The sequence below is a fragment of the Chrysemys picta genome, chromosome 11, assembly GCF_011386835.1.
Source record: "Chrysemys picta bellii isolate R12L10 chromosome 11, ASM1138683v2, whole genome shotgun sequence".
NCBI lineage: Eukaryota > Metazoa > Chordata > Testudines > Emydidae > Chrysemys > Chrysemys picta.
In genome coordinates this window covers 11,019,441-11,043,466 of record NC_088801.1, presented here as the reverse complement: position 1 = coordinate 11,043,466, position 24,026 = coordinate 11,019,441, and the positions used below count along the sequence as shown (strand labels likewise).

General features: G+C 42.5%; 1 protein-coding gene across 2 annotated transcripts in view; it reads right to left on the bottom strand.

Moving 5' to 3' along the window:
* The window catches only part of PDIA5 (protein disulfide isomerase family A member 5), a 121,167-nt gene that overhangs the window by 35,593 nt on the left and 61,548 nt on the right, over positions 1-24,026 (bottom strand). For both annotated transcript variants that reach the window (XR_006172785.2, XM_005279807.4), the window contains exons 12-13: positions 2,947-3,017; positions 950-1,113 (exon numbers count right to left, since the gene is read on the bottom strand). Coding sequence is in view for 1 of the 2 variants with exons in the window: in XM_005279807.4 (XP_005279864.1) it covers positions 950-1,113; positions 2,947-3,017 (235 nt within the window). In the remaining variant the exon portion in view is untranslated. The remainder of the gene's footprint in view (positions 1-949; positions 1,114-2,946; positions 3,018-24,026) is intronic.

Genomic DNA, 24,026 nt, shown 5'->3' with positions numbered 1-24,026 from the left:
TGCCCAAGTATTATTAACCAAACTCTTCCGTTCAAAAATCAAGGTTGGATGCCTCATTTCACAATTAGATGGTGAAAGCGCAACAACTTCAACAAATACACCTTTACCTCGATATAATGCTGTCCTCAGGAGCCAAAAAATCTTACTGCATTATAGGTAAAACCACGTTATACTGAACTTGCTTTGATCAACCAGAGTGCACAGCCCCGCCTCCCCGGAGCACTGCTTTACCGCGTTATATCCGAATTCATGTTATATGGGGTCGCGATATATCGAGGTAGCGGTGTAATCGCAAAATACAGATGAAACCTCTTTCTGTGGCACAATATTGCAAACAGAGTAAACACAAAGTTTCTGAGAAAACAAACTCTGTACATCAAAGAAACCAATTCTTTACATTTTTCTTCCAAAACAGTGAATAGAGACAATTACATGAACAATTCTTCCCTCTTGGAGCTACATCCTTCTCAATGCATTCAACCTAAATCTGTATGTTTTACTGCAACTCATAAGAAAGATGCCATTTTTAATGGTCAGAAATTACTTCAGAAAGAAAAAAGTACAGCTACAACAATTTGGTGGCTAAACAAGGAAAACTATTGGCTAACAAAAAGAGGGTTCAGCAAATTTGATCTTATTTGTTTGAGCCACTGTTATGTCCCCCCAGAGAGAGGCTTAGGAGATATTTTAAAAATATTTATTTGGGGACAGAATTACCGGGAAACGTATTTAAAAAAAAACAAAATCCCATAGCAAACAAAGGATTTTGTATATTAAAAAATATATAAAGAACACCTCTTTGTATGGCTTTCAGTACTTTCAATTTCTTTTTTGTTAGTAAGGATTTAAGTATGAGATGAATCAGTTTAAGATTTACTTCTTCACAAAAGCAATCTTCAGTGGCTAATAGCCAGAAATCTGGATCAAATCTCCAACTCATACAACTTACTTTTGCAGCCAGTCAATGATCTTCTTCTTAGTTCTGAGTTGCGGCAGAGTGTACTTCTCCTCTCCATCCTGAAAGTACTTCAACGTAGGGAACCCTGAGATGTGAAATCTTTCTGCCACAGCCTTGTTGACAGTAGCATCGACAGCTGCAAGGACACCAGGACTCTGAAACAGAGAAAGCTAACTGCAAACCATGGCATCACACTCACTCTTAGCCAGGAGATGGTACAGATTCAGAGAGGCACTCATATGGGTTTAGACTCCAAGTGCAAACTACATGTATATTGAAAAACACAGCTGGCTCCAAATATCACTGTGAAGGGATGGATATATTTTACCAGGTCATAGAGCAGGGGTCGGCAACCTTTCAGAAGTGGTGTACCAAGTCTTCATTTATTCACTCTAATTTAAGGTTTCACATGCCAGGAATACATTTTAACGTTTTTAGAAGGTCTCTTTCTATAAGTCTATAAGATATAACTAAACTATTGTTGTATGCAGAGAGGGACTGTCTTGGTTCTATCGCTATGCACGGCTACATGGGGGAGCAGGATTTTCCCTTTACCACATAAATTATTAAATACAGGTGACCTTGATACACTCTCTACCCTTCAATTACCCACCCTCAGAACCCTCTTTCCACCCCACCCTCCTTTTTGTCCAGTCCCATCTCTCATCCTGGATGCCCGACCACCAACTAAGCAGCAGCATGGAGCAAACTGATCTCCTGATCCACACCCCTGGCACTGAAATCTCCCTGTCTGCCGTTGCTGAAAACTCCACTTTCCAACTCCCCTCCCCGGCCTGTCACTATGGTGCCATATGTTCCCCTCCCTTTTTCTCCTAACACACAGACAGTTGTTTTCTCCCTTACAACATCGCTACAAACCTACCCTGTTGTCTCCGATCCTCCCACTAACTCACTGTCCATTCCTTGGTCACTGCTTGCTTCCGGTACTGCAATCCTGCCTCTTCTTTTTGGCCTCCCTTACCTCCTCCTGCGCCCTTCCAATCGATACCGAATGCTGCTGATAAATTAACCACTCTAACCATGTCACTCCACTCATTGAAGCCCTCCTCTGGCTTCTTCTCGCGTTCTGCAACAACTTCAAGCCCCCATCTGACTTTTAAGTGTCTGCACCATCCTATCCTATAGCTATGCCCCCACTTCCTCCTACCTCCTCCCCCATAAGAGCTCCTAAATGCCCCCTTTCATATCCTCCTCCCATTCTCATCTTCATGCCTTCTCCCCTCAGGTCTTCCCCTGCAACTCCAATACACTCTTCTGCCAAATAACCACTCTTCATTCAGATTTCCTTAACTGACACTCCTTTCTCTTGGAGGGCTTGATGGCCTTCATGGAAGGGAGCATTATTGAAAAAGGACCTACTGTGCTTTGAGACAAGACCTTTGTCTCCTAGGCATTGAGTGTCTGAGCTGCAATGACCATCTCTTCCATTCCTGTATGGCCTGTGCCGTGCCGGTGCTGAATCAACTACAGTGATTATCATCATCTCTGGGCCTGAGATTCTTTTCTTAGTTACACTGATGTACAGTGGAATGACTCCAGTGTAAAATCAATGTATGCAAGAGGAGAAACAAGCCCGTTAAATTTTTGCATCTACACCATAACCAAACCCGCCCCCCACCCACGTCTTCTTAATTTGCATTTAGCATGAGGCCTTTAATGAATGGGAAAATAAACATTTCCACATTATATTTGGGTTTGATCATATTGTGTATAAATAAGGCCCTACAGCAGAATATATAATCACTTGGCAATTCTGTTTTCGCTCAAGACAGAATGTTCTTGCTAACGCTTTGGCAAGGCTCATGCATTACCGATGAGACTGTACTTTGGAAGCACATCTCGGAGGCCCTGTGGGAGGATGAGAACAGCTAAAATTGTGGCAGGGAGGGATGGAAAAGTCATTTTTATTACTTCTGGTATTTATCATGGATTATTTGAAAAGGGGGAAATAAAGGAAATTAGCTTACATCACTGGCTCCGTGCAGCATCTCTGCGGCCATCTCATACTCTGGCTTCATTTTCTTACAGTGCCCGCACCCTGCCAGAGAAAACCCAAATTAAACTCTACATTACGCAAGGATATTGGCAGCTGGATTACTAAAAACAAAGAATCACTCCGTGGTTAGTCATTGCCCCATCCCACCACGGTCAATGTCCAGAACCAGGTAGTGGAGATTTACTCGAATTCAGAACATGTTTTATTTGTAAAGCTTCAGCAACATTTCGGATCATTTCCAAAATGGTCACTAGAATTTAACTTGTTTAAACAAATGCAATGGACACATTCTCCGGGATTCTGGAATGAATCAGAAGTACAGAACACACGGTATCTGTCAAGCCACTGACATGCAGTGTGGCCTTGGTCAAGTCACTCAACCTCTCTTGCCTCAATTTCCAAATTCCTATCGACTTAGAGAAATGATGTACCAGGGTAACTTCATCAATTTAAAATCGGGCTTATGCTGGTGCATTTTAAATTAGCAATTTAATTTGGATTACACTGCTGTGATACAAATCACGCTTTATACTGGTGCAGCCTGCCTACATTAGGGGATTGCACCAGCTTAATCACTTCCATGTAATTACACCAATACATATATTCTTAATGAAGGCAAGGCCTGTAAAATGGAGATAAAGGTACTTCCTGTGTGAAGTTATTATTTATTATTTTATTACTGGAGCTCCTAGGAGCTCTACTCATGGACCCAGAACCCCATTCTGCTAAGTGCTGTACAAACACAGAATAAGGTTGGCCCACCATTTGTCAAGGGGCAAGAGCTTGAAAGCACCAGAACTGATTATCAATAGCTTTAAACAAGCAGAAACCCTGAAGGTGGTTAATGTACTGTGCTGCAAAAGGGATGTATTGCATTTAGGTACCTGGTGGTGATCATCCCTACAGGCGCTTTTAATTTTCCCCTAGGTTGCTGTCTGTCATGTTGTTCTCCTCCTTTGCTTGTTGCTGTAATAGGCACTCAAAGGCCCTGTCTTTACTGGGCTTTGAATACCATATTTGAAAACAGGGCTTGATGTCCGTTTCAGTGTGACTCCAGCAAAAGCCGTTTTCTAGGCTGTGTAGGCAGCACCGGGGACATTTTTAAACCATTTTCAAATAGTGCACTGAGACTAAGTAGGGCCAGATGAAGCCCAGTCCAAGAATTCTGGAGGAAAGAAAGTCAAAACCAGAGCAGTCATGGATCTAAGCTTGAACATGGTGTTAGAACCTGGCCAGAGACCCATGTTTGCACCCATTACAGATGGAACTGTGGTTCCATTAGGTTCAAAGCCCATCACAGACAGGGCCTAAATTACAACATTATGTCATAACATCTATGAAACAACTAGGTACAGGCCCAACAGCTATAGCTGATCCCAGGAGACACTTTCAATGCAAATAAAACAAATAAAGTTTTAAAGCCATTAAAATGGCACAATCAGGTTGGTCTTGGAACTGAAACTCCTTGCCTTGGGGAGCTACAAGAAGAGCTTTTACAGTCAGAAGAGCAAAAGCCCTGAGCTTGGAACCAGATGTGATACACTAAGAGGTGAAATTCTATTCAGAAAAGCTGGAATAGCCTAAAGAATTACCGTCTCAGCACCGCAGTCACTGCTCATCCCATTTTTAAGAGTATGCAAAAAGCTTGTGCAATGATTTATTTGCCACTGCAGAAATCCTGCAGTCGCACAGCTTTCTGGGAGGGACTGACAGTTCCCGCTGACATAGACTTGAATTGATTTATTTAACCTTTTTGGAGCAGGGAACTTTATTCATTTTGTGTTATCCCCCCCGTCAATAAAGAAAACTTTGAATCATAGCTCAGATTGCTTGAGACGTTTACTCAGCAGCCCCAGAGATGGGCAGTCTCTGATCAATTACTTGTTCATTTGGCTCCCCAATAAAAGGTGGGATACAATGTACGTTTGTCCAGCTTCTTGTTGACTGCTGATCAGCAAGCACGGGTTGCTATTAATTGCCACAAAGATCAATGCTTTTCCACTGTATTTGTTAATTTCTCTTAGCTCTCGCATGGCAGGGTAGGAAAACGCAGATTAGGCATATCTTGTTTGGAAAACAAAAACGTAATTCGTAATTCAGGGAATTCATACAAGTACTGTAGTGCAATCTCTTTATTGTGAAAGTGCAACTTACAAATGTAGAATTATTTTTACGTCACTGCACTCAAAAACAAAAGAATGTAAAACTTTTGAACCTACAAGTCCACTCAGCCCTACTTCTTGTTCAGCCAATCACTAAGACAAACAAGTTTGTTTACATTTATGGGAGATAATGCTGCCTGCTTATTTCCAATGTCACCTGAAAGTGAGAACAGGCATTTGCATGGCACTGCTGTAGCCAGCGTTGCAAGGTATTTACATGTCAGATATGCTAAATATTCAGATGCCCCTTCATGCTTCGGCCACCATGCTTCCATGCTGATGACACTTGTTAAAAAAATAATGTGTTAAATTCTCCCCCAAGGAGTTTGGTCACAAATTTAAGTTAATGTCTCCTTCTCCGTGGTTTTATCCACATTCTGCCATATATTATATATAGTCTCAGATGATGACCCAGTAAATGTTGTTTGATTTGACACTTTCACTGCAGATTTGACAAAATGCAAAGAAGATACCAATGTGAGATTTCTAAAGATACCTATAACACTCGACCCAATATTTAAGAATTGGAAGTGCCTTCCAAAATCTGAGAGGGACGAGGAGTCAAATATACTGTCAAAAGTCTTAAAAGAGCAACATTCTGACGCGGAAACTACAGAACCCAAACCAGCAAAAAAGAATATCAACCTTCTGTAGGTGGCATCTGACTCGGTCGATGAAAATGAAGGCGTATCAGTCTACACTGCTTTGGATTGTTGTTATCAAGCAGAACCCACCTGTTCTCACTTTCAGGTGACATTGTAAATAAGAAGAGGGCAGCATTATCTCTCGTAAATGTAAACAAACTTGTTTGTCTTAGCGATTGCCTGAACAAGAAGTAGGACTGAGTGGACTTGTAGAGGTTCTAAAGTTTTACGTTGTTTTGTTTTTGAGTGCAGTTATGTAAATATAAAAATCTACATTTGTAAGTTGCAATTTCATGATAAAGAGACTGCACTACAGTACTTGTCGGAGGTGAATTGAAAAATACTATTTCTCTTATCTTTTCACAGTACATATATTTGTAATCAAAAATAATATCAAGTGAGCACTGTACACTTTGTATTCTGTTATAATTGAAATTATTTGAAAATGTAGAAAAGCATCCAAAATATTTATAATAAATTTAAATTGGTATTCTATTATTGTTTAGCAGTATGATTAAAACTGTGATTATTCATGACCATTTAAAAAAAAAAATCTCGCTATTAATTGCAATTTTAAAAATGGTTTGCCAGCCCTAATTCCTGTTAAACTAAGGCTACAAAAACCCTACAGCTAAAGCTTTTACTATCATAAAGAGAAGCTACTCTGCCCGTTTTTATGGGGAATTTCCCTTTCCCTTTTATTTTGTGTTTTGCTGCCTGCCTAGTCCCTCCAAGAAGAGAAAAAGAAAGACTAAGTTAAGTCTGATATCAACATTGCAAATCAATCATCTCTCCTATAGTTACTTATCCTACCTTCTGCTAATCTTGCGACGATTGCCATTAAGTTCTCATGGTCAATGAGAAAGCCATGAAAATGAATTCCAAGGTCATTGCCTTTCCTCTGACTGCCACATTATGCTGTTCAGCACAGTTTATATTTCCCTGAGTGCTAAGTTCCTCTAGTTTGGATGCTTTCTATTGGAAAAATGAATGGAAAAAATAATAACAATTCTACAAGATGCCCTTAACCCAGATGCTAGGATGTGCTGCATAAGGTCTGCTGGGATTCTGGATGGAAGCCCACAGGTTTTGTAGCAAACACCTCTGATGTGCACTGTGAGAAGATGCACTTTTGTGTTAAGTGTATATTGACATGAGGCACCATTAAAAGCAAAAGACAAAGCAAGGAAAGCGACCTATCCGGTCCCAGAAGAGGAAGAAAGGTCACAATCAAGTGCAAGGATGTCTTGATGCCTGCTGCAAAAACACCTTCGTCGTCTCCCCTGGCTGGGGCTATTGGGAACATCAATACACGGGAGAGAGGAGGACTGTAGATAAGTGAGAATAAGGATAATTGGGAGCCTTAGGGTATGTCTACACTGCAAAAAACATACACACACCCCTGTGGCAGACAGTCTCAGTGCCTGGGTCAATTGACTCGGGCTCGCACTACGGCGTAAAAATAGCCCTGTCGACATTCCTGCTTGGAGTGGACCGTGGACTCTCACACTCAGCAAGGAGGGAGGTGCTCCGAACCCCGTCTCCAGCCTGAGCAGGAACGTCTACACTGCTGACTCAGCCCCGTGAGCCTGAGTCAGTTGACCCAGGCACCGAGATACACTGCCACGGGGTTTATTTTTTTGCAGCGTAGACGTACCCTTAGACTCACATCACAGGAAAGAGGAACTCCCGAGGAAGTGAAAGTTAGTGACTCTCACCCCGCAGCGGGAAAACCAGCCCCGGGCTCTGCAGATTTGCGGAATGATCTTCGGCAAGTGACTTGACATCTCTGTGCCTCAGCTTCCTCCACCTATTCAATGGACATCTTACCTAGTCTGCAGGGCTTAAGAGGGGTGAAATGCTTTGAGCCACTGCAGTGAAATGTGATACATAAAACAAGTGTAAGTTATTAATATTCCATACTGAAAAGAGGGAGGGGGATCTAAACTTTAAAAAAGCTACAAAAAAATCAAGTACTGTACATACTGTGTAACGCAAGCCCCTGCTAATTGTTTTAAAATAGCTGCACGAACAGAGTTCCAGTTTCCTTATTTATTTATAATTTATGTTCTCAACTGCCCTAAGTAACCACGGGAATAAACAGCTTCTTCCTCCAATGCAGTTGCTGTTAATCAGGAGTCAGAAGGCTCAATGACAACAGCCAGAATCACGTTTAACATCCTCTATATCATCCCCGTGCAGAGAAAGCATAGGGATTGGGCATAAACTGCAAGAATCAGGAGACCAAAACCCCATTGTCGGGTAGCTAAGACTGTAACTTGGCACATCCCAACTGCTAGCAGCTGGGAGCTCTTTCAGATACAAAGCAGTTGAATGAGCAGGTGGGATGATATTAAATTGGAAGAGGTAGCAGTATATCGACAAAGGGATGAGTTACTAAGAGACTTACATCATCAGTGAGCAACTGAACATTTCCATACTACCAAGGTTCTGCTCCAGTCCAGGAAACCACAGTTACAAACAGAACTGACAAGCAAGCTTGTAGGTATAGAAGGGAGCTTTTATCACAGACAGCAGGCTGAAGAATTTTGCAAACATATGCCTAGTTGGCGGCAGCTGTGAGGTCCACCTTTGAAGATGCCATTACCAACGTTTCAGTCTTCTTGTGACAATGCAGGAACAGAGGACGGTGCTCTGTGAGCGCTCTTCAAAAAAGGATAAAAGCACCTTAGAGCAGCGGTTCTCAAACTGTGGGTCAGGACCCCAAAGTGGGTCGCGACCACATTTTAATCATTAGACTTGCTGGGACCCAGAGCTGAAACTGAAGCCCAAGCTCCACCCCTACCCGGGGTAGCGGAGCTTGTGCTGTGGACCCCTTTCACCCCACTCAGGGTGGCAGGGCTCGGGCTCCGACACCCCCCGCCCAGGGGTCATATAGTAACTTTATTGTCAGAAGGGAGGGTCACGGTGCAATGAAGTTTGAGAACCCCTGCCTTAGAGTCTCGGGGGCCAGATCTTCCGCCAGTGTAAATCCATGTGCCTCTAGTGAAACCAAACGAGCCATGCCAATTACTCAGTGCTTGGGGGAATTCTGTGTCACTGCACACATGTAGAATTCATGTGTCCCGCAGTTTGTTTGTTTTTCTCCGCGGAAAATACATTCTGACTGCAAGGCTCTGCAGTTACACCTTTTGCCCACCAGGGGCTGCTGTGGTGCCAGAACAGAACAGCCAGCTCACCACTGAATCGGATGGACAACTAGTCTGTTCCAATACTGCAGGTCTTAACCCAACTTCACCAATGCGAGGATATGCCCAGTACTGCACTCTCCTCCCTCTTCCATACATACACGCCCTCCTACAAAGTATACCCAAACCTGTGGTCTACAAAGCAAGAGATCAGGAATGGAAACTGAATCTAGACCTTTTACATGGCAGTGTAGAGCTTTAACTAAAGAGAATTTCTTTCGTCCCCCAAAATAAACAGCATTCTTATTTATTATACGTGACATTTGGGACCATTAAAAAGAGACAAAACTACAGACAGTCTGTATTGCAGCAACTTGTTTTCAAAACGACTGCTAAAAACTTATATATTTCTACCCCTGAAAACTTACAGTTCTGCCTATAGAAGACATGGAGCAAACCAATCCAACAACCAAGCTACTGCATAGGCAGTCTTACTACTGCCCCCAGAATACAAATATCACTGCTTCTCCATGGCACTTATTTACGGATTGTTTCTCTCAAGTTAAGGCTATATAAATATCACAATTTTGGTCACAGCCTCTCATTTCGACACAGCATTGTCTGAGGCTGTCAAGAGAAGGCAGGTACACGACAAGCAAGAGATAAAGATCATCACCAACCTCCAGCTGATTGAGAACGAGCAATTTCTGATTTGCAGAACCCTAGAGACAAATTTGATTATGAATAAAGATTCTAAAGAATCATTATTAAATTCCTTCTATTGACAAGCTATTTGGGCAACATTAGCATTTATCAATATTCATTAGAACGTGCCATTTCTGCATTCCCCTATGGCTGCATACTACAAATATTTCTGTTAACCGAATGGGAAAAGAGAGGTTACTCGCCCTGTGCAGTCAGTGTAGTTCTTAGAGATGTGTCCCCCTGTGGGTGCTCCACTTCATGTGCACATATGCCCCATATCCTGTCTATCAGATCAAGGCTATATCAGGCTGTGTGGCCAAACTGTCCTCAGTTCCTTCTCTGTAGTCCACGAAAGCTTATGCTCTAATAAATTTGTTAGTCTCTAAGGTGCCACAAGTACTCCTGTTCTTTTTAAGTCTCAGAAGGAAACTGAAGCAGAGGGGAAGGAGGGCGGATAGTAGAGCACCCATAGCGACACACAGCTCCGAGAACTACAGTTACGGCACAGGGTGAGTAACCCCTCCTTCAAGTAGTGTCCCTGTGGGTGCTCCACTTCAAATGACTCCTGAGCAGTATCCACATAAGGAGGAAGGAGCTGTGGAATCAAGTCCAAAAGAGAGGAAAGAATTGCATTGCCAACTGCCACATCAGAACTAGAGGCTCGATCAAGGCGTAGTGCTCTATTAAGTCCTCAGCAACTGAAAACATGGGATTAGAATGGTATGCAACTCTGACTACGGCAACCACTGCAGCTTTGGCTTTAATACCCTGAACTTGATATATCATTATCATCGTTGCAGAAGGAGAGGCGATCTAGTTGAACTGAAGGTCAAGAATTGGATTTCCCTTCCTCTTACAAGCATTACGCTGTACCTGAAGGCACAAAAATCTTGCAGATAGCAGAAAGATTCATGACTGTTTTTAGAAAGGTAATCCACAAGTTCTGCTACATGGACTTACGTTTAAAAAAAAAAATGGGCTCGGATGATCACTGTATTCTGTGGAAGAATCAGATAAAACTAGAAAGTTTTATTCAATGCTTCTGTCAGAAATCCTTTGTGCATTCACCCATTTTCACAGTTACAGCATCAGGGCTAAATTCACCCAGGGTAGATCCTGGCAAAGGAAAACTCCCAAGTGGGAGGGGGAGGTGCAGAAGGAGGTAAAAAATTCCACCTCTTTGGTCAGGACAGCTCAATACAGAGGTGGTACTGGGAGGAGAGAAGGCTTAGTCAGAGCTCCTGCAGATCACATTCATAGTTTAAGCCAGAAGGGCGCATGATCATCATCTAGCCTAACCTCCTGCAGAACTCAGGCCATGTACTTTCACCAAGTGACTCCTGCAACAAGCTCAAAGCTTCTGGTTGACTTACATCTTTCTTCTCAATCTAATCTCAATTTAAAGCAATGGAAATCCATCACATCCCTCAGCAAGTTGTTCCAATGGCCAATTACCCCCACTGTTAAAAAATTGTATCTTATTTTATTCTGAATTTGTCTCGCTGCAGCTTCCAGCCGTTGATCTTGCTACTCCAGAGCCTCTGCATCCCTAGTCTAAACTTTTTGAGGTCATATGGTGCGCCCCATGGAAATTAAACAGATTCCCAATCTGTGGGAAGTGTCGATAGAGGTTAGTACCACGAACTTCCCTCCCTCCGAGATGGGAGAGATATGGGGGTGGCTGATTATACTTCCCTACGCCAGCTTTGGGAAACAGGTCCTGAGCAGGTGTGAAAAATAAATTCTCTCCTATTTGATTGTGAAAATGAGAGACAAAGCATCGCCTTAAAGTGAAATTGTTAAAGGGATGTTATGACACCACTACCACAAGAGTTCCATCTTTATTCTCTCACAATTATTCCATATCCAAATGCACTTTGTTCATAAGTCATAAGATGATCCCCCCCACCCCCAATTGCCAGTCCTGCAAACACAAACTTGTCTAGGGGGGAAGTTAAATTGTATTCTTCCTGACTGTTATACTACCAGCACCAGGAGAGATTCTTCATTTAGGATTTAACTACAACACAACACTACAGAAACAGAGTTCAGGCCAGATAGCGAAAAGTAATGTAACTCGCAGAAATTGCAAGGGGAGTTTAAGGGAGCAGAACATCTTAATCCAAGATGCAGTTTGCTCAGGACATCAGGGTTAACATCCTGTAGCAGTACAACAGGTTCTGGACCCTGCATAAAAATGTGGCATTCCTCAGAGTTATCCTGATGTCAGCAGTTGGACCCCTGTAAGTGGGACTGGATCCTCTCTCAGAGGCAGAGGGAACTAGGGCGTGGGACACAGAGGTCCTACAGGGAAAACCCTAAGAGAAGCCAACCTTGGAGAGAAATTAGAGTGACGCAGATGTTGGATTTGTATTGTTACCAACAAACTCCAGGAAGGGGTAAGTTTGGATTTTATGCAGACTGTGTATTTTCTGTTCAGATTCAGAGCAGGGTGGGAACTCCACCTGTGCATACACACACACACTATTAGAAGAAGTGCTGTGGGATACTTTCTAATCACAATTGACCAGTCAGATATCTCTTCGAGAACACAGCACCATTCCCCGCACACTGTCCCCATCATCATATTGAGGTACTGGTTCATTACTAAGTCAGAAGAAAGAGTAACACCAACACCAAGTCATCCCTTGGAGATGGCCCCATCCAAGTACTGACCTGGTCCATCCCCCCTTTGATCGGAAGCTCTGAGAGGATTACAGCAGAAAGATCATAGGCAGGGCAGCAGGTCAAAGAGAATCCAAATCATTCCTCTACAGCTGTAAATCCTCTGCAATGCCAACAGGGTTTTTGTCAGCAAAGCTAGTAAATATATGTCTCAAATACCCAGGGAGCAGATATATGGAGGAACAAGGTACCATTTTGACAGTCAGTTCCCTGATTACATTACAGGGTTGGCAGGCCAAATTCCCTATTTGCAGAGGACAACAGAAAATTGAGCCAAACCACACAGTATGTAGGAAAATGAACTTAAACAAAAAAGCCAACCTCTTCCCACCTACACACACTGATTAGGTTTGTCTAATCTAACCAGAGATTGTTCTTAAATTCACTCTAGCGGAAATGATGCATGGCCCAGAAAAAACAGAGAGTGGCTCTAACGTCAAAGCAATGAGAGACTCCTAGCCATCATGTGGCACAGATACTATAGGGGACTTTATGACTGGAAATTTTGCACCGTATATCAACCTAATTGGTTCTATATTCTGGGCAAGGGAGGGAATTCATTCAAAATGAAACAAACAAATGGCTGCTTTAACGGTAAGAAATAGTTTAATCAGCTTAATTAATAGGTTAATCAGTCATTAGAAGCAAGCAAATAAGGCTATGAATATAAACCATGATTCTTTCCCAGCAGAAGTCTCCCAGGCCTGCAATGACCAAAGGCTGTCAGAGATAAGATAGGGAAGTACTCGTCCTCATTTTACAGAAGGGAAACCAAGGCACAGATAGGTTGAAGGACTTGTTCAAGGACAAAGAGAAAGTCTGTGGCAGAGCAGAAAATTAAACCCGAGTCTCTCCAAGTCCCAGACTAGCACCCTAAAGGTGGACAATCCTTCCTCTATTCACATTAGTGCCCTGGGAACACTCAACAGATAAATCTCTTACTGTTATACAACTGGTGAAGGTTACGTACAGAAGAGAGACCAAGGATTGCCTTTGATGCCCTGGTCCTTTTGATTATCTACCCAAGTTTTACTGCATAACTTGGTGGCTAGGATTTTTACGATGTTCTGACTCTTATTTACATGATCTATTGCTATAAACTTGCATTGATTTTTTTTTTTAAATCACAATCCCACCTACATTTTTCAAGAGCTCAAAAAAATCAATAGCGGGATTTTCATTTTACAGGTTAATGGTATTACTGCATTTTCAGGGACGCCTGTTCGAATGCATGTGAATAACTGCTGTACTGAGACTTGGTGCTGTAATTAGTTTGATAGATATGATAGTGAATGTCTACTGTACATTATTGCTCCCTTGGATTTCTTTGTTCTTGGTTTTAAAAACTCTACAATATCAAGCACTTTGTATCTGTAAATAAACACCCTTTGAAATATTTTGTTCATGTAGTGTTTGGATTTTGTAAGGGGGCCTATCCTAATCTTACTGAAATCAGTGGCAAAACCTCAGTTGGCTTCACTGAGAGTAGGATAAGGCCGCAAGATTGCAGCTGAACCATTTACACTGTAGTAGCAGAGAGTCTAAGAATTTCTGCTGTACAGTAGCACCTTTCTCAGGGGTTTAGAATTCAGATGAAAAAAATTAGATGAAAGCTAACATACTGAATTATTTGCCAGAGGGGGAACTTTTTAGTATATATTCCATAAAAAGAAATGTTTTAAAAGGACATTAAGATTATCTAGTTAAGTACTCAAAAGTCAAGAAATGGCAACATTAAGATGTTTGCCTCCCTTTCATCTACTGATCAGTTTCTTCTACCAGCACTCCCCACAGTAGTATCTGAGCGTCCTTGTGAGTTTGCATTGTGATTCAAACTTTAAGTATTTTTGTCATTTCCAGACTTAGAAGTGTTTCACTTTGCAATTTATATGAGTCAACATGACTTTTGTGAAGGAAAATCATGCCTCACTAATCTATTGGAGTTCTTTGAGGGGGCCAACAAACATGTGGACAAGGGTGATCAAGTCAATATAGTGCAGTTAGACTTTCAGACGGCCATTGACAAGGTTCCACACCAAAGGTTCTTAAGCAAGCTAGGCAACCATGGAATAAAAGGGAAGGTCCTCTCAGGGATCAGCAAATGATTAAAAGATCAGAAACAAAGAGTAGAAATAAATAGTCAGTTTTCAAATGGACAGAGATCAATAGAAGGGTCTCCCAAGGATCTATACTGGAACCAGTGCTGTTCAATATATTCATAAATGAGCTGGAAAACAGAGTAAACAGTGAGGTCGCAAAGTTTGCAGATGATTCAAAATTAGTCAAGATAATTAAGTTCAAAGCTGAAGAGTTACAAAAGGATCTCACAAAACTGGGTGACTGGGCAAGAAAATAGCAGACGAAATTCAATGTTGATAAATGCAAAGTAATGCACACTGGAAAACATAATCCCAACTATACATACAAAATGATGGAGTCTAAATTAGCTGTTATCACTCAAGAAAGAGATCTTAGAGTCACTGTGAATAGTTCTCTGACAACATCTGCTCAATGTGCAGCGGCAGTTAAAAGAGCTAACAATGTTAGGAACCATTAGACAAGGGATAGATAAGAAGACAGAAAATATCAATGTCACTATATAAATCCATGGCATGCCCACATCTTGAGTATTGCATGCAGTTCCGATCGCCCCGTCTCAAAAAAAGATGCATTAGAACTGGAAAAAGTACAGAGAAGGGCAACACAAATGATTAGGGGTATGGAACAGCTTCCATATGAGGAGAGATTAAAAAGACTGGGACTGTTCATTTGGAAAAGAGACAACTAAGGGGAGATATAACAGGTCTATAAAATCATGAATGGTGTGAAGAAAGTGAATAGGGAAGTGTTATTTACCCTTTCAGATGACACAAGAACCAGGGATGACCCAATGAAATTAATAGGCTGCAGGTTTAAAACAAACAGAATGGGGTACTTCTTCACACAACACAGTCAACCTGTGGAACTTGTTGCCAGAGGGTGTTGTGAAGGCCAAAAGTATAACTGAGTTAAAAAAAATAATTAGATACTTTCAGGAAGAAAAGGTCCCTCAATGGCTATTAGCCAAGATGCTTAGGGATGCAACCCCATGGTCCGGGCATCCTAAACCTCTGACTGCTAGAAGCTGGGACTGGATGACAGGGGATGGATCACTAGATAAATTGCCCTGTTCTATTCATTCCCTCTGAAGCATCTGACATCAGCCACTCGTGGAAGACTGAATCCTGGGCTAGATGAACCATTGGTCTTACCCACTATAGCCATTCTTATGTTCTTAGGATGTTCTTTAAACAAGTTTTATGGATGGAAGTTCTCCTTTTCTTCTTCCTTTTTTCCCTTTTGAAATATATACAAAGTCCCATCCCCTTTGCAGAGCCTTGTGAGATCTGCCCTGTTTCTACCCCCACAGGATTCACACAGTACAAGGCACGTGATGGACAGTAAATAAGGTGATGGTCCAGAGAAGCCTTACCTCATCCAAGGCGTCATCCAATTCTCAATGAAGCCAATGGGAGCCTTTCCATTGACTTCAATGGGAGGTGGCTCAATCTCTCAGTGAATACTTTGAAAAGGTGTGTGGCATGATGCACACGTTAGTCAGTGAGCTCATATGTACCCTTATCAAGCGTACATGGGGTGATGCCCTCTTACAAGATATGCAGACAACAAGGCACGGCCCTTATGAATGCATGCCTCATTCTCTACAAACAATTATTTTACTCTGTGGCTAATGTACCAGGCACAATACATCTTCGTTTCTCTCTCTTATGTGATTGAAGTTAAATAATGTTATATTTGGTAAAATATTAGATAATGTTTCCACCCCTCAGCCAAAAGGCCGAGTTACTCGTGTGTAAAATCCAATTTTCAAAGACTGAATTTCACCAGGAAACTCAAAAGGGACTTTCCCTGAATGAGGGATATTTCCCTGCCAAATTTCAGCTTCAAGTCCCTGCCATTTCAAGCAATGGAAATATTATTTATATAATGGAGAAAGTGAACCTTTGCCCATTCTTATCTCACTTAATGAGTTTATCTATCCCCAACCCATACACTCATCTTCAGGCAGAGACCAAGCCTGGAAAACATCAGCCTCAGAGTTTAAAGTTTCTGAAAACTATGAATGACTGAAAACAGGGAATACAAATAAACTGCAGGTAAAAAACTCCCCATCCTGCACTGCAGAAAGTATGTCTCTGTAACTGACCCCACTGATGGCCAAAATATCTGAGGTCTCTCTGTGTTGGAACTCCACATCAGGTGCCACTTTATTATAACTGTCCTATTTGGATCAACAGTGAGATTTGAAATCAAGACCTTCACAACTAAAAAGAATGAATCTTTACTATCTGAGCTAAAGGACTAGTCCTTCTAGCTGGAAGTAGCAGAGAACTCCAACTGCTTATGCAGACCAGCCACTAGAGGGGGACAAAAAATGACACTCTCCCACAATGGGTTACATATACAGCTTGGAAAGGTCTCCCACTGCTCTCTATTTTGCCCTTATTAGTGAATTGAATGCTGGTGACAATTGCCGCATGGAAGTTCTGTACTTAGCCACCGCATGGGACCAACATGGGAATGCTCCTTGAAGGACTTTCAAAGTAAATTCTCAAGTGCACAGACATGTCATCCCTCAAGAAGTGAAGGATCCTTTTTACCTGCTCTTCATCCAAAATGTAACAAAATATCTAACAAACAAAAATCTGTGTGCTCCTTCACCTGTGCACCAAACGACACTAATTTAGAACAAAGCCGCTTGTCCTAGTGCTGCTCATCCTGATCAAATCACAGAGCATCATAAAAAAAAATTAATGGGATGAGTTTGTATTTTCAAAGGCCTGCCCACACTACACAGTAAATCCAGTCTCCAGCTTCTTCAACCCTTGGCCCCTCTGCTGGAACTGCCAGAGAGGTACTAATTAGAGCTAACTACCATGGTAGCTGTTTTGTAAGGAGTCTCCAGAGCGTGTGCCCCTGGAAACCAGGAGGAGGATTTATTAATTCATTTATAGTTCTAAAATCAATTGGGGGGGGTTGGGTTTTTGTTTTTAAAGTAAAAAGTGAAATCTATTGTCCCAGTTCTTCGCTCGCAGTAAGAATCAGAAGTAACTCCACTGAAGTCAGCAGGAGACCACTAGACTCCTCTGTGTTTAGGACTCTGAGCCCTTTGCTCACATTGGGTTAATTGCTCAACATTGGGAGTGCACGTTCACAGCCTGTCTCAAAACATTTTGGGTTTCACTGATTAAAAAGGAAAATATGGGCTGAGATTTTTCAGAGCCAACTGGGGGATTTTGCCACACAGCTCCCACTACAAGTGAAGAGAACTGTGTGGCTAAATCACCTACTTGAAAAAATCTCAATCATGTAATTTATAGATCTGGTTTGGGGGGAATAAAGGGAACAGCACATCAGGAAAGTGTTTCTAAAGAGGGGGAAAGGGAATTTCAATAAAATCTCAATGAAGTTCCAAAACTGGAAACATTTCTACCAGCTCTAGATTTGTTCTCGCCAGACCTTCTGTTTATGGACTAAACTGAGATGATGTGCATCACCAGCTGCATCTTTGTGGATATTGACGTCCAGGGGATATGAAGAGTACTCCATATCTGCCCTGCTCACCAGAGTGGGAAGAAGAATATGGCTCCTAGGGCAGAGAAACAGCAGCAACAGTAATTTTGCAATCATCAGGTCCTTTGCAACAGGTTACATCATATGCCTGAGTCAGCTCTGGAGAGATCTGCTTGGAAGTGGGTTTAACATGAGCTTAGGCTTTGAGACTTGGAGGAGGTGGTTGTAATAATATTTTTTTCACTGTTTAATCCTAAAAACAGCTGGTCCAATTCTCGTCTCACTTCCACCACTTCTGACATGAGAGCAGCTCTACTGACTTCATCGGAGCTGACATAGTATGGGAAGGGAATCAGCCTAAAGTCCCTGCCCAGGCCACCAAACCACCATCAGAGGGTAACAACTTTCACTGCCCTAGCAACTGGGACTTGCTGCTGAATCTGTACTGCTTAATACACCACAGGAGATGAGAGCTCAAGAGGTCATTTCTACATGATATAACAGGAATGGTGATATTTTAAATGTTACCAATGTCACCTCGGTTAAGAAAACATAATGAACAGTATCTCCTATGCATGAGATACAGGCACTTTTAAAATCCATTCATGAATGGATTTTAATTTCAATCCCAGACTTTAAATGCCCTTTAGCAGCATTTCCATTGACTTATCAGAGACTCTGGCTTATATTGTATGAGACTTAATAGAGATCGTGCTTGGAGGGAAATACAGGAAGGAAATAATTAAGTGTAGGAGAAAATGTGCGGCGCTTATGTTTTCCTTTGAGAAATATTGTCCAAGAGATTCCACTTCCATTAGTTTGGTGATTATTTCTCCCTCCCTGCCCTGCCCCCCCCCCCCTTTTTTTTTTTTTGAGGGATTGTTTCACATGTGCCTCACCAAATTATTTGCCACAAGAGAGATGCAGGGCAAAGTGTTCAAAAGTGCCTAAGGATTTAGGAGCCCATTGGGACTTGACTTAAGTGCTCAAAGACTTAGGAGTGTAACATATTACCAGCAGTCTAGACCTAATGGGTTAGATTTTCATTTTAGGAACCGAAATGAACTGGACAGATTTTTTCAGAAGTGCTCAGCACACAGCACTGCAGCTGGCTGTTTCGTAGGTTTCTAAATATGGATTCAGGAGGCTAAATTTAGGCTCCTATTCTTGAAAGTCTTTACTCTGAGGCTTTTCAGACCTTCTCTATTATGAATTGCACAGTTGCCTCTATATTATGGTGTGGAGGTGAGATGAATAGCTCTGGTTGGAACCATCCAGTTCCAAAGCAAAGCTGTGCGGGCCCAACAAACTGTAAGTGAAAACCCCCCTGCTGTGAGGAGGAAGGCTTCTGGGACAGCATATTTCTGTATTATCAGCACTGGAACATGAAATAGCCAGAATAACAAAAAGAAATAATACAAGAAAAGATGCAAGTGTGTTTAAATGAAGGTTTTCACCCTTTCCGTGCAACGCTGAGATAGTAGAATCAAAGTGCAGCCAGATTTAGTCCACAAGGAACTCAGCACAGGACTGTAAATATCTATTTATTTAGAGACAACAGATTCCAACTGTGACACAATATACTTCAAAGCAGCACCCTGGAACCTGCATATTCACCACTGTCATATAATTATGAGATATTTTGTACAAAGTGTGCCTTCTGAGGTATCATTTTAAAAGTCTGACTCTGTAGAACATTAATATTCTGTTGGATTGTATGTGCTATCATTATATGTGAGGTTATAAAGCATTGCTGTATATGTTACTGAAATATGTTGTGAGGTTGCGAACACCCACAACCAGCCTTTCAGGTAAAAAAAAAAAATGGAGTAGCCAGACATGTCCTGATGGCCCATTAAAGGGAATCTACTCTCCCAACAGCCAACCTAGAAGACTTTTCAGGGAGAGCATGTAGAGAATGGAGACTGCTTGACCAATGGGGGCAGACCCTCACGTCACAGCAAAAGATGTTTCCAGCAAGCTGGAAGAAACTATAAAAGAAGGGAAGTGACATCATCACTTAGTCTCTCTCTCTCCCCCACAACTCAACACCTGGAATCACATCTGGAGGACAAAAGACTGAACTGGGGTAGGTTGGTCCCAGGCTGAAAGAGAGAGTCTCAGCCTGTGTATTGAAGATCTGTGACCTGTTTGTACCATCTATCAGGGTGAGAGACTGCTTGATTCAAATCCTGTTTAGTTTGTAGAACTCAGACTGCAAATTTATTTTTATTTCTTAAGTAACCAACTTTAAGCTCTAGGCTTCCTACTTCTAGTCATTTAAAATCGATCTTTCTGTAGTTAATACGTCTGTTTTGTATTTTACCTAGAGCATCGTGGTTGGGGTGCTTGGGAAATCTCAGCTCAGTTTACAAAGGCGAGTGTATGTCCCTCCACATCGAGGCAGGGGCGGACTGGGTAATGAACTTACACTGGTCAGGCCTCTGACCAGTGCAAGACTATACAGTTCTGGGGTGCAAGGCTGGGAGCTGGGGGCGAATTAGCTGGAGCCTCTCTTTTGTTGGTTCATGAATGGCAGAGAGATCATTCACATACTTCAGTTGGGTGTGTCCCTGCTTGTGAATGTCTGTGTAAGTGCAGCACCTGTCAGAGGCTTGTAGCGTGGTAACAGCATCATGGTGTGAGAAGGATACCCCAGCCTGGCTGGACAGAAGGCTCAGTGATCCGACAGTCCAGGTTGCACCCTGGGGATACCATCACACCAATACGAAGATTTATATAGGGATTAAGGTAGAAGTATATTACAGTAATCCAGGATCACGGCAAAGCTGAAGACATGTTCGCTAATAGTTAGAGAAATGAACCAAAACATATGACCGCAACGATGCACGCCCTGCCTGGATGGTTCAGAGGTGGCCTTCAGATTCACACATCATAAAAGTGCACCTGACTGTTATTTACGGTTCCCCTTATCCAAACTTTCAGATTAACTGAACATCCTCTTGAGAGCTTTACAATGCAATTTGTTTTAGAAGGTTAAAACCCTCCATTGTGCCTAAACTAACTCGAGAAACGAACACCTAACCTTAGTCCTGTTCTACACTACAAACTTGTGTTGGTATAATTACATTGCTTGGGGTGGGGAAAATCTACATCCCTGAGCAACGGAGTTACCGACCTAACCCTCGCCGCAGACAGTGCTATGTCAACAGGAGGGCTTCTCCCGCCAACACAGCTACCACCTCTCAGGGAGGTGGAGTACCTATGCCGATGCATAGATAGCAGCTTCACTACGTGCTCCAGTGGTGCAGCTGCCCCGCTGTAAGTGTAGACAAGCCCTTAGTGACTTGCACCTCTCCGCCAAGCTTCAAAACAAATCTACGTTTTTATCCCCAGACTAGGCACAGGTTAATTAACTAGGAGCATGAGCTGCACTGCCAGTGGCGGTCAATATGTGCACCTGCTCACACTGGACTGCACCAGTAGTATGGGGCTGCACTTGCCAGAGAAGGCTCTGTTCTCATACCCTTACTCAGGCTGAGTTGCGCTTTCTTCCACCATGGTCCCAACTACTTCAGTGGGGTTACTTGTGAAATAAGGTGAAAATCATCATGATTAAAGATATCATGATCTGGTCCCCAGGGACTATCATTAGTAGCTAAGGAGATACAATTGGCCAAATATATCCCTGGCAAAATGCCATGGAACTATAGAATTACACCGTGATGGAGTTTGGCTCAACAGAATGTTAAAAAAATACTTCTGTTTTCCTAGGGTCTCTTAATACTAGGTCTATTAGTACTTTGGCCATCTATGAAACTATAGTTAAAGCATCACTGCCATAATTCTGCTTCTACCAAAAGAACTTGCACAAAGTATATCCAGAATTTCTTTCCTGTCGATTTTTTTCTTTTGTCTCTTCTGAGACCAATGTGTATATATTTTAAATGAAGACACATTCACATCTTCTAAGTTTCCCAAGGTTAAAACAAATAATGAGGAGATGTCCTTTGCCTTTACTGCATGTTCTGCTAAAGAGTAATTTATCTCCTAATATTCGTAAGGTGACTCCATTAGCAAATTTAAGAAGTGCCTGGAGAAGATCTTTTAATCATGGCGATAATGTTTATGATAGCTGTCTGTTGTTAATTAGTTTGCATGCCCACCCTCTGCTGCTGATGCCCAGAGAGGATTTTTGCGAGTGCGGATCTTTTACATCTTTGTAGGCTGGATTCTGCATATACACACACACCTATCTTTGGTAGGAATTTTCTGGATGTAAACAAGTCACACCATGTCTTCTATGCCCCAAATAAAAAAAGCTCTGTTTAAAAGGACTTGTTCTAATAGCAAACATGCTTTTTACTCCACATTAGGCCAGGTAGGACAAAGTGCTGGTAGGGACCAATGGGACTACTCATGGGAGTAGAGCGATTGCACGGTTAGCCCCAGGTTCTTTTGACAATGTTACCCACATGGCCTCCTTAAAGAGACAGGCCTTGTAACTTGGATTTTGCTGGAAAAGAAAGTTCTAGGGTGAAATCCCAGCTCCATTGAGATCAACAGCAAAACTCCCATTGATTTGAACAGAGCCAGGATTTAAGTGCTAGTACCAGGATTTCAACCCTTGAGCCAAGAACCCCTCAAGAGGGCTAAGATTTCGACCTTACAGCCAAAGACTGCTCATTGAGAACACGCTGCCTCCAGAGCCCCTGTGGTGTTCAAATCTAGGTACATTAGAGCGAACATCCCAGCTGACTGCAATTGCCAGGATGGTGCTGTGACAGACCCAGACCAGTGGGGTACAGGAGTCTGGTAGAGGGCAAATATACTGGTCACTGGATGAGTAGTTTTCTGTTCCCTGAGTGACCAGAGCAGGGGCTGCACTAGAGTAATCAGGAACCTGCTAGAACCAGTTAAGGCAGGCAGGCTAATTAGGACACCTGGAGCCAATTAAGAAGAAGCTGCTAGAATCAATTAAGGCAGGCTAATCAGGGCACCTGGGTTTTAAAAAGAGCTCACTTCAGTTTGTGGTGCGAGTGTGAGGAGCTGGGAGCAAGAGGCGCAAGGAGCTGAGAGTGAGAGGGTGTGCTGATGGAGGACTGAGGAGCACAAGCGTTATCAGACACCAGGAGGAAGGTCCTGTGGTGAGAATAAGGAAGGTGTTTGGAGGAGGCCATGGGGAAGTAGCCCAGGGAGTTGTAGCTGTCATGCAGCTGTTACAGGAGGCACTATAGACAGCTGCAGTCCACAGGCCCTGGGCTGGAACCCGGAGTAGAGGGCAGGCCCGGGTTCCCCCCAAACCTCCCAATTGACCTGGACTGTGGGTTCTTCCAGAGGGGAAGGTCTCTGGGCTGTTCCCCAACCCACATGGTGAATCTCTGAGGCAAGAAAATCCACCAATAAGCGCAGGACCCACCAAGATAGAGGAGGAACTTTGTCACAGTGCATACGAAGAGACAGGAGCTACGCCATATTGGGCAATATAGATTAAAATCATTATCCTGAATTGCACCCAGAAACAAATTGGCAGCCAGGGCAATCTGCATAAGAGTAGTGATATATGCACTGGATGCAGAATGCTACTAAGTAAGCAGGCTAACCACATTCTCCACTAGCAGAAGTATCTGAGTGGTCTTCAAGTGTGCACCAAGTGATCTACTAAAATAGAGTGCCTCTCAGTAGTTCAACATGCAGATAATACACAGCATGAAACATCATGGCAAGGCCTGCTCACAGCCTCCTAGACAACCTGAGATGTGTCAATAAAGCACCACCAACCTCAGGAGTCAACTTAAAATGTGCTCCAAATACTTTCTCAAGGTCACTTTAGAGCATTCTGCTTGGACGAGACCATAGAAGGAGCAAAAAGGCAACGATCTGAGGCAAGATCCTGCATTTGCCCTGCTCAAGATGAAAATTCAAGTAATCCAACCCACCTCAATTTATTGTAAGCAAAATAATTAACATTAAAATACCAACAATTCTACAGCGCTTTAGGTTTCAAAGCCCTTTACCAACACAAACTAACCAGTTGTCACCACACCCCTGGGAAGTAAGTAACTACAGTTGTCCCTATTCTGGCAGACTGGGGAAACTGAGGCAGATAGGTGCCAGTGACTTGCTCAAGGCTGCAAAGTGAAAAGTTAGAGGCAATGGGATTAGGATTCA